Source organism: Hippopotamus amphibius, chromosome 1 (genome assembly GCF_030028045.1).
Source record: "Hippopotamus amphibius kiboko isolate mHipAmp2 chromosome 1, mHipAmp2.hap2, whole genome shotgun sequence".
Taxonomy (NCBI): Eukaryota; Metazoa; Chordata; class Mammalia; order Artiodactyla; family Hippopotamidae; genus Hippopotamus; species Hippopotamus amphibius.
In genome coordinates, this window is record NC_080186.1 from 189,256,070 (window position 1) to 189,268,072 (window position 12,003).

General features: G+C 38.7%; 1 protein-coding gene across 3 annotated transcripts in view; it reads left to right on the forward strand.

The window, feature by feature from the left end:
• Positions 1 to 12,003, forward strand: part of FBXL17 (F-box and leucine rich repeat protein 17) — a 477,514-nt gene that overhangs the window by 133,375 nt on the left and 332,136 nt on the right. For all 3 annotated transcript variants that reach the window (XM_057737826.1, XM_057737814.1, XM_057737820.1), the window contains exon 5: positions 11,881 to 11,988. In XM_057737826.1, coding sequence (XP_057593809.1) covers positions 11,881 to 11,988 — 108 coding nt within the window. The remainder of the gene's footprint in view (positions 1 to 11,880; positions 11,989 to 12,003) is intronic.

Sequence of the window (12,003 nt, forward strand, 5' to 3'; positions counted from 1 at the left end):
GAGATTTTTAAATTATTGTGTTGGATTATTATCGCCATAAAACTATACGTAGTTCATTTTTCATATTAAGTCTCACATGAACATTTTTGCTGGAATGATGAGGGTATTATGGCTCTGATTTTTAAAAGAGCCTGTCTTTTAGAGATAAACTGAAATATTTACTGATAAATGTGATATTTTAAAAGTGGATGGGACTATTAATGAAACAAAGTTGGCCATGAGTTGGTAACTGTTGAAGCTAAGGTGATTGGTAAATGGAGGTTTATTTCATTGTTTTTTTTAATTTTTTTATATTTGAAATTTTTCTTAATAAAAGGGTAAAAAATTAAATTGTACTGTTTTGTGCTTCCGATTTGCTTAATGGAATAGTTGTGTCATGCTAATTAAAAGTCAAAGTTGTGTTAGTAAATAGGAGTTCTTAATCCTTGTTTTTCTCATGATATATAAAAGCAGTACTCATTCTAGCTCTCTGCTGAAATGATATCAGGCATATAATGATATCAGGGATACAGTGGCTTAAAATGTTTTAGAAAAAACTTATTTGTAAAAATTGAGTATAATTTTTAGTCATATTTTTGGCTTCTGTGTATACTACATAATTATGGCATATATTTAGAAAGTAATAATTTGTTGATTACTGCAAATGATTATATTGAAGTAGCGATCACACTTGTAATAAATTTTTAACATTTACGCTTCTCACTAGATGTAAGCTCCATGAGGGCAGTCTGTCTTAATCATTTAATGCAGCACAGTACTTGGCACATAGTATTTGCTCAGTAAACATTGATGTCTGACCATAGTTTAAAAGAAAACTATTTACGTTTAAATAATATTATTTTATTTTATTTTTAAAAAATATCTTTATTTATTTGGCTGTGTCGGGTCTTAGTTGTGGCATATGGTATCTTTCGTCGTGGTGCTCAGGCTCTTCATTGTGGCATGCGAGCTTCGCTCTAGTGGTGGCCTATGGGCTCCAGAATGTGTGGGCTTAGTTGCCCTGAGGCATGTGGGATCTTAGTTCCCCCGACCAGGGATCTAACCCAAGTCCCCAGGGATCTAACCCGCATCCCCTGCATTGGAAGGCGGATTCTTTTTTTTTTTTTTTTAAGCTCTTTATTGGAATATAATTGCCTTACACTGTTGGGCCAATTTTTGCTGTACAACAAAGTGAATCAGTATATCCCCATATCCCCTCCCTCCCACGACTCCTTCACACCTTCCCTATCCCAGCCCTCTAAGTCATCACCCATCATCGAGTTGATCTCCCTGTGTTATGCAACAGCTTCCCACAAGCTATCTATTTTACATTTGGTAGTGTATATATGTCAATGCTACTCTCTCACTTCATCTTGGCTTCCCCTTCACACCCGCCCCCACATGCCCTCAAGTCCATTCTCTACACTTGCGTCTTTATTCTTGCCCTGTCACTGGGTTCTCATCAGTGCCATTTTTTTGATTCCATGTGTATGAGTTAGCGTATGATGTTTGTTTTTCTCTTTCTGGCTTACTTCACTCTGTATGACAAACTCTAGGTTCATCCACCTTACTACAAATAACTCAATTTCATTCCCTTTTATGGCTAATATTCCATTGCATATATGTGTCACATCTTCTTTATCTATATATCTGTTGATGGGCATTAAGGTTGGTTCCACGTCTGGCTATTGTAAATAGTGCTGCAGTGAACACTGTGGTACATGGTTCTTTTTGGATTATGGTTTTCTCAAAGTATATGCCCAGTAGTAGGATTGCTGGGTCATATGATAATTCTACTTTTAGTTTTTTAAGGAACCTCCATACTGTTTTCCATATTGGCTGTACTGATTTATAATCCCACCAACAGTGCAGGTGGGTTCCCTTTTCTCCGCATCCTCTCCAAACAACATTTATTGTTTCTAAATTTTTTGATGATGGCCATTCTGACCAGTGTGAGGTGATACCTCATTGTGGCTTTGACTTGCATTTCTCTGATGATTAGTGATGTTGAGCATCTTTTCATGTGTTTGTTAGCCATCTTCATGTCTTCTTTGTAGAAATGTCTACTTAAGTCTTCCATCCACTTGTGGATTGCGTTATTTGCTTTTTTGGTATTAAGCTGCATTAGCAGCTTGTATATTTTGGAGGTTAATCCTTTGTCCATTGCTTCATTGGCAAATAATTTCTTCCATTCTGAGGGTTGTCTTCATGTCTCGTTTATGGCTTCTTTTGCTGTGTGAAAGCTTTTAAGTTTCAGTAGGTCCCATTTGTTTGTTTTTGATTCCATTTCCATTATTCTAGGAGGTGCGTCAGAAAGGATCTTGCTTTGATGTATGTCATAGAGTGTTCTGCCTGTGTTTTCCTCTGAGAGTTTTATAGTGTCTGGCCTTACATGTAGGTCTTTAATCCATTTTGAGTTTATTTTTGTGTATGGTGTTAGGAAGTGTTCTAATTTCATTCTTTGACATGTAGCTGTCCAATTTTCCCAGCACCACTTATTGAAGAGGCTGTCTTTTTCCCATTGTATATTCTTGCCTCCTTTGTCAAAGATAAGGTGCCCATATGTGCTTGGGTTTATCTTTGGGCACTCTATTCTGTTCCGTTGATCTTCCTTTCTGTTTTTGTGCCAGTACCATACTGTCTTGATCACTGTAGCCTTGTAGTATAGTTTGAAGTCAGGGAGCCTGATTCCACCAGCTCTGTCTTTCCTTCTCAAGATTGCTTTGGCTATTCAGGGTCTTTTGTGTTTCCATACAAATCGTAAAATTTCTTGTTCTAGTTCTGTGAAAAATGCTGTTGGTAATTTGATAGGGATTGCGTTTAATCTGTAAATTGCTTTGGGTAGGATAGTCATTTTCACAATGTTAATTATTCCAATCCAAGAACATGGTATGTTGTTCCATCTGTTTGTATCGTCTTCGATTTTTTTCATCCGTGTCTTATAGTTTTCTGTGTACAGGTCTTTGCCTCCTTAGGCAGGTTTATTCCTAGGTATTTTATTCTTTTTGTTGCAGTGGTAAATGGGAGCGTTTCCTTAATTTCTCTTCCTGCTCTTTTGTTGTTAGTGTATAGGAATGTAAGAGATTTCTGTGCATTAATTTTGTATCCTGGTACTGTACTAAATTCATCGATTAGTGCTAGCAGTTTTCTGGTAGCTGCTTTAGGGTTTTCTGTGTATAATATCATGTCATCTGCAAAGAGTGACAATCTTACTTCTTCTTTTCCAATTTGGATTCCTTTTATTTCATTTTCTTCCCTGATTGCTGTGGCTAACACTTCCAAAACTATGTTGAATAATAGTGGTGAGAGTGGACACCCTTGTGTTGTTCCTGTTCTTAGAGGGAATGCTTTCAGTTTTTCAGCATTTAGAATTATGTTGGCTGTTGGTTTGTCATATATGGCTTTTATTATGTTGAGGTAATTTCCTTCTGTGCCCATTTTCTGGAGAGTTTTTTATCATAAATGGATATTGAATTTTGTCAAAAGCTTTTTCTGCATCTATTGAGATGATCATATGGTTTTTATCCTTCAATTTGTTGATATGATGTATCACATCGATTGATTTGCATACATTGAAGAATCCTTGCATTCCAGGGATAAACCCCACTTGATCATTGTGTATGATCTTTTTAATGTGCTGTTTGATTTTGTTTGCTAGTATTTTATTGAGGATTTTTGCATCTGTATTCATCAGTGATATTGGTCTGTAACTTTCTTTTTTGTGACCTCTTTCCCTGGTTTTGGTATCAGGGTGATGGTGGCCTCGTAGAATGAGTTTGAGAGTGTTCCTCCTTCTGCTACATTTTGGAAGAGTTTGAGAAGGGTAAGTGTTAGCTCTTCTCTAAATGTTTGATAGAATTCTGCTGTGAATCCATCTGGCCCTGGGCTTTTGTGTGTTGGGAGATTTTTAATCACAGTCTCAATTTCAGTACTATGTGATTGGTCTGTTCATATTTTCTATTTCTTCCTGGTTCAGTCTTGGAAGATCGTACTTTTCTAAGAATGTATCCATTTCTGAAAGGCAGGTTCTTAACCACTGGACCACCAGCGAAGTCCCCCCAAATAATATTATTTTAGATTTCTTTTTAAAATTTACTAATGATATGAAAATTTTGTTACGTGAAGAACATAGTGAAAAGGTCTTAATGAAATGATTTATAAAGAGAATCCATACCAAGTGTTTTGTCTCCATATTTAGCTTTTTTCTTTTATATGATCGGTACCAATTAGTTTTGTGTTTTTGTTATACTATTTCAAAGGAGGGGGCTTTCTAGTGCATTAATTCTAAGTGTACACACTATATACCCTGTGAAAAATAATACAGAAAAGCAAAGGAAGGTGAAAATGAAAAAGAATTTTTTCATAAAGTTTGAAGACTCGGCTAAATAAATGGAGGAATTTTGTGTTCCATTTTAAAGTTCCTGTAAGTATAATGTATATGTACTTGGTATCTAAGTAAAATTTCTTCACTTGGGACTTTTATCATCACAGTACTTCCCATAGTGCTTCTTTGTCTGTTGTTAGACTTGGATGCTTACTGACTCTGGCGCATGGCTAGGCCTAACTTAGGTACCACTCTTTGTGGTATGCTACTGTTCACGTGGGGGCAGGGTCCCCGCTGCAGCCATAGCCCACTGGCAGCCTCTCTGAGGCCAGAATATCCCTCTAGCTGGTCCTGGGTATACCTGCTAGACTTTGAAGTACAACTTTCCCTTTATCACCCTTCTCTTAGAGCCATTCATTAAATGGCTCCATCAGTTATGTGCCTGCAGTATACCGGAACACAAGGAGACCCTGTAGTTCTTTAATCCCTTTATTTCTCCTGTTACCAATAAAATAGATTCCCTCCATATCGAGTCACAACTATTCTTCCAGGCTTTCAACCCTTCATAATCTGGTTACCTCTTCAAACTTGGTTTCAGATCTGGTCAGAAGGTCTTGGGAAACTGAACCGAACTAGACCAGGATGCAGTGTACAGACTAAAATATTCCCAGGGATCTCGCTGGTAGTTGTAGCAGCTACGCTTTTAACATCCCAACCTGTTACCCCTGCTCTTAGAGGCAGGGACTGTATCTTGTCTTCATACTACATTAATACTGACATGAGGTATTGTGCGTATCGTAGTTACTCATATGTTTGTTGAATTGAAGGGATTTGAGAGACTGAGCAACTCTAAGTGAAATAATCTCTTTACTATAAATGTGCTTTCTTCAATTTTGAAGGTATTGTTGATTCTAGCCATTGACTACTGGGGTCACTTCTGTTTTCCTAAACCAATAGGGGATACTTGGACAACCAAACTCTATTCCAGCTGACTTCTTCCCAGAATCATATGGCTCTTCTAGTCTGGTGAATCTTGCTGAACTGGAACACATGAAAATGTTTTTGCCCTTTGGTTATAAAGCTCAGTTAGAACCCAGCCTAAGCAGATTGCTTAATGCTGGCTTTATTTTGCATTCAGAAATGAGGGCACCCCAAAGGCCGACTGACCATTCTGGCTGAAAGTCATGAATAAAAGTAATGAGGTTAGCATTCTTCCTGGAAAACTCTTTAGGAAGTAGACTTACCATGTCCTTGATCCTTGTTGCTCTTTGTCCTTGGAGGTGGAAAGAAGGCCTTGAATTGGTCCCAAAATCCTAAATGAGATTAGGTAGTCACCTTGCTAATTTTCTCCGACTAGTTTCCCAGGTCACTCCAGAATCAAAGTGCTGCTGTTTCATTCTTTGAAAGATGTGTATCTAATTCTTAGCCACTGCTTCTTTGTGACACTTGAAACCAATAAGGTCAACAGTTCAAATTTTCTTAGCATTAAAAAGGATTTGTTTTTCAACATTGAAACGACAAGCCATTAACATGCAACAAGACAGTACTTCATTTATTCATTCATTTTTATTTTTGGAGTTCCTGTTGTGTGCCAGGCCCCGTGCCAAGCATTGGGGTTGGCGTAGTGAATGGGACAGATCGGGAGACCATCACATAGTGAACAAGGATAGGGGATGGTGGGATGATGAAATGAGGTAGAAGAGTTAGGGAGAAGTCAGATTATGCAGGGCCTTGTAGGTTATAGAAGGAGTTTAGATTTTATTCTTAGAGTAACTGGCACCATTGGAGGATTTCGAATAGCAGATTGATATGATCAGACTTGCACATTTAAAAAGATCACTGTGGCTCGATGGGTGGAGAATAGATTTGTGGGGTCAAGAGTGGCAGAAAGAGGTCCAGTATGCAGGCTATTGAAAATGTCCAAGAGAAGAATGACATGTCTTGGACCATGGTGGTCTGTGGTATTGGTACAGATGGCAAAGAGATAACCCCATGTATACCCAGGGCCATCTTCAGTACTACTATTTGGAGGGTCTAGTTAATCATGAATGTTAGATTTAGTTATGGGACTGTTTGTGGATTGATTTCGTAAGAATCTCTAAGAGAACTTATTAAAAGTATATATTTCTGGGTCCTGAATTAGTAGAGAAAACTTTTTTTTCCTGAGCAAGGTCACAAAACGCTTTTATATTATTTAGTGCACTCATTATAGGATTACACACAACAATTCTTTAATACCAGCAGTATAAAAATGTCCAGGGCTTCCCTGGTGGTGCAGTGGTTAAGAATCCGCCTGCCAATGCAGGGGACATGGGTTCGAGCCCTGCTCTGGGAAGATTCCACATGCCACGGAGCAACTAAGCTCATGCACCATAACTATTGAGCCTGTGCTCTAGAGCCTGTGAGCCACAACTGTTGAGCCCATGTGCCGCAACTATTGAAGCCCATGCGCCTAGAGCCCGTGCTCCACAACAAGAGAAGCCACTACAATGAAGAGCCCACGCACCACAATGAAGCGTAGCCCTCGCTCTCAGCAACTAAAGAAAGCCCATGTGCAGCAACAAAGACCCAACACAGCCAATAAATTAAAAAAAAAAAGTTTCTCTTAAAAAATGTACAAAGATTGCTCTACCTTTTTATAAAGATTACTGCAAATTCCTTTCCTCCCCAGATATGCCAGCAACATTCCCAAAGTTAATCTTTCAGCACAGATTACAAAACCCTTTTCATTGACTCAGCCTTATTTCTGATAAAGATAGATCTCTCCTCCCATGTTCCAAGAAAACTTTGTTTTAAAATAAGATTAAATTTCATCTCTTTATTTAGAATCCTGAAATTTATGTAAAAGCTTCTCCCATCCTTATTTTCTTATTCTTTAATTGTAATCCTTTTTAGGTGAAAGTACTTTCTTGGATTATCAGTTTCTACTTAAATGTGGTTTTATAATTCACTACCATTAATCCAGCTTCTTCAATACCTCTGAATTAGATTACCCCAACCCTCTCCTACGCTTTCCTCTTTTAGGAAGCTATACAAGACTATCACGGCATTGGCAGCACACCCAGTCTATCTTCAAGAGATGAAAAAAGTAATCAAGGGTAACACTTCTCTTTAGAAAATTCTTTATAAAAGTAGACCCATTGTGTCTTTTTAGAAGATTTATTATTTATTTATTTTGGCTGTGTTGTGTCTTTGTTGTGGTGCTTGGGCTGGGCTTTCTTTAGTTGTGGCGAGCAGGGGCTACTCTTCGTTGTGGTGCACAGGCTTCTTATTGTGGTGGCTTCTTTTGTTGCGGATCACGAGCTCTAGGCGTGCAGGCGTCAGTAGTTGTAGCACGTGGGCTCAGTAGTTGTGGCGCACAAGCTTCGTTGTTCCGCAGCATGTGGGATCTTCCCAGCCCAGGGATCGAACGCATGTCCCCTGCATTGACAAGTGGATCCTTAACCACTGCACCATCAAGGAAGCCCCCTTGTTGTGTCTTAATCCTTGTCACTCTACTTCTCTGGGGCTAAAGGAAGGGCCTAAAAGTTGCTTTTGCATTTAAGTGAAATTAGCACCATGAAGTGAATCACAACCTAGTGTATATAAGTTAAAGAGCATGGGTTTCAATATCTAAAAGACCAAAGTTTAAGCCCCACTTTGCCATCTGCTAGTGATTTGATTTGGGGGGAAGTCAATCTCTAATAGGTTTATTTTAGTCACCTGTTAAATGGGGCTAATGTTTCCTCTCAAAGCTATTACCAGGATTCCCTGTGATGCATAGAGAGGACTTAGCTTGGCACACAGTAAAGCCTTAGTAAATATAGTCATGTTGTTATCTACTCTTTCTTAAACTCTTTGACTACTGGTACCCAAAACCTTGACAGAGTGAGCTGTGTCCAGAAACTGAATCTCTAGATTCAGCGATTCAAAAAAAAAAAAAAAAAATTTACAGTAACTATCCAAGCAAAATTAGTGACTCTGTACTGCTTACCTTCTGTTCTTTCTCTTTCTTCTAGCCAAGAATATTTTAGTTATTTATGAACGTTTCTACCACAGTGGATATTACATTTGCCCCGTTTTAGAATTTTCTAGGCCTATTGTTTCTACCTCCTAGAGAGGTTTCTCTGCCTGCCAGTGCAGGGGACATGGGTTCAAGCCCTGGTCCGGGACGATCCCACATGCCACGGAGCAACTAAGCCCATGCACCACAACTGCTGAGCCTGTGCTCTAGAACCCGCGAGCCACAACTGTTGAGCCCACGTGATGCAACAACTGAAGCCCGAGTGTCTAGAGCCTTTGCTTCGCAACAAGAGAAGCCACCACAATAAGAAGCCAGTGCACTGCAGTGAAGAGTAGCCCTGCTCTCCACAACTACAGAAAGCCCACGCGAAGCAACAAAGACCCAATGCAGCCAGTACATAAAAAATAAATTAAAAAAAAATATTAAAAAAAATTCAAACCATTCCAGGTTGTCTTTTCAACAACTAGCACTGGGGCAGAAAAAAAAAAAAGAAAAAGGAAAATGAACCTTTCACCTTCTTTCACACTGTTCACAAAAATTAACTCCAGGAGCACCGTAGACCTAAATGAAGACCACCATTAAGAAAATGAAAAGACAAGGCACTGAATGGAAGAAAATATTTGTGAAACAAATATCTGATAAAGGACTTGTATTCAAGTTATATAAAGAACTCTTACAACTTAATAAGAAAAACAACCCAATTTTTAAAATGTGTGAAAAGTTAAGCTTACACTTTTATGACTCAGTAATTCTACTCCTAGATATTTGCACAGGAGAAATGAAACATATGTCTATACGAAGACTTGTATGTGAATGCACAGAAGCATTATTTATCAGAGCCCCAAACTGAAAACAGTTAAAATATTTATCAATTGGTGAACAGATAAACAAAATGTAGGATAGTTATACAGTTCAATTCTACTCAGCAATACAATGAACCAACTACTGATACACATAACAGCAAAGATGAACCTCAAAAACATTATGCTAGTGAAAGAAGCTAGATGCAGACGACTACTTACAATAGAATTCTATTTACATGAAATTTCTAGAAAAGGCAGCTGTAGGTGTGTGAAGCAGGTAAATGGTTGTCTAGGGATGGGAGCTGTGATTGACTGCATATGGCCATAAAGGATAAAGGGGTAGTGAATAAGGGAATGTTGGCAGTGGTGCAATGGTAGTGTTCTAAAACTGGATCGTGGTGTTGGTTGCACAACTGTTTAATTTCAGGGCCTTTTTATTAAGTCTCCTAAAACACAACTAAGCCTACTAAGGGTGTTTCTATACTCCAAGGACTTACTCTGGTCTTGTTTGGCTTATAGGATTCTCTTGATGCTGGAGGCTCCTCTGAGCTCTCTTATTCTGATTCCTTGAGCTGAAAGAGAAAGACCCACCAAGCAAATTTTAACACCATTTTGCTTCTCTCTGAAAGCTCTAACACCTTGGAACTGAGCTTTCTTGTGTTCTCAATCCTTATCTGAATTTCTCTTCCCCCTTTAGAAGATGGACCTAGGAGAAGCCTGATGTTAGAATGAGATTAGGTGGGGTATTTAACCAAATGAACATAGGTATTTAACCTCTGTTCCCCTCATTCCCTACCCGCCTCCTTTTTTTAATAGAAATTGGTTTTTGCTTAAAGCTTCAGGCAGTTTTAGTGCCTTAAATATTCTTTGTTAACATAATGTTTTTAGAAAGCTGAGTGTCAGGAAGGCCCATTTTTAATTTATCAATGGCACCCTTGGTCTTAATATGCTGAAGCATACTTAACTTTTGAGGGCAGAATTAATCTTTTATCAGATGTACCACGGATGCTGTTGGTTTCATTATTTTAGGAAAATGTTCTTATGTTGTTTCAGAATTAATGCTCCCTACATACCTTTATTTTCCAATATCTTTTCAGAATAGATAAGGAAGATACAAAGCAAGAGTCACTCGTATTAAAGTAAATGCAAAGGAGATGTAAGTCACTGCTGTTTGAAAAACTAGAAGTAGTGTTTAACTTGTTGATTTCATCTTGACTGTGAGGAAAGTGAATCTGAAATTAAGCCTATGATAGAGACTATTTGGACCTTCTTTTATAAGCTACAACTTTGTGGAACAGTGAAGAAAATGTTAGCACAATTATAAGAGATAATTTTATACATGGAAAGTTTTGGGAGGTTGGGGAGACAAAAAAGGAATTTCAGTCTGCCCTTTGTTTAAAGCAGGGCCATGCAGAAATGCCAAAAGCTGTCAGTGTAACTTCTTTGCAGCTCTGGGGCTTCAAGTTTTCACATCCCTAAGAGTCACTTAACAAATACGTATTTGTTAAAAATACATACTCTTGGGCCACACCGCTTTTGGCTCTGAGGTTTTAACAAACTCCTCAGGGGATTCTAATATGTATTAAGTTAGTTTGGGTTCTTCAGAGAATCAGAATTAGTATGAGGGGTGTGTGTGTTGTGTGTGTGTATTTGTAAAAGGGATTATCATAAGGAATTGGCTGATGTAACTATGGAAGCTGAGAAGTCCCCAAATCGGCAATCTGGAGACCAAGAAAAGCTGATGGTACAGTTCTAGTCTGAGTCTAAATGCATAGGAAATGGGTGAGCCGATTATATAAGTTCCAGTTCAAGTCTGAGTCTAAAAGTAGGAAACTGGTGTCTCAACTTGAAGACAGGCAGAGAGAGAGAAAGAGGAGAGAGCAGATTTCCCTTTACTCAGCCTTTTTCTTCCATTCAGACCTTCAACAGGTTGGATGTAACTAAGGTTGAGTGGTCACCTTGGGGAGGGCGATCTGTTTCACTCAGTCTGCTGTTTCAAATGTTAATCGCATCCAGAAACACCCTCACAGACACGCCCGAAATAGTGTTTAATTACATATCTGGGCACCTCATGGTGTAGTCAAGGTGACACATCAAATTAACCATCAGAGCATCCAAAACTGAGGAATTTGAAGCAGTGAGGGGCAAAACCAGATTCCTTAGAAGAAACATTTGCGGGGAGAAACCTTACAGAGACCATTGTTGCACTTTAGGAAGCAATTGTACAATTTCAGTTATAAAAGATGTCCAGACTAGGCAAGTCCGTAGTGGCAGAAAGTTTGCCAGGGGTTTGAGGCAGGAGTTGGAATAGAAATGACTGCTGATGGCCATGGGGTTTCTTTTTGGGGTGAGGAACATATTCTGGAATTAGATATTGGTGATGGTTGCACAACTGGTGACTATGCTAAAAACCACTGAAGTGTTCCTTTTGAAAGGGTGAATTTTATAGTCTGTGAAGTGTATGTCAATAAAATATATACATATCTATTGAGAGAGATACGAAGAAGTGGAGGTAGATAGTGTTGACATCTCTGAGACCTTTTCTGTGAAGAAGTAAACAAATATGGGTTGATACAAGGGAATGTGGTGTCGAGGGAGGATTTAAAAAAAAACACAGGACATATTGCAACATGTCTGTGTATGGATTCAAATGATCCATTGGAAAAGGAAATATTAAGGATGCAGGTAAGGCAGAAGGGATTTGCAGTAGCCAAATCCTTGAATTCACTGTAATGCCATCTTGACTCACTTTCTTCACGTCTTTTCCCCAGGTGACAGATCAGTCAGTAAAAGCGTTTGCTGAGCATTGTCCTGAACTTCAGTACGTGGGCTTCATGGGTTGTTCGGTTACTTCTAAAGGAGTCATTCATCTAACCAAGGTAGGTACCATGGCT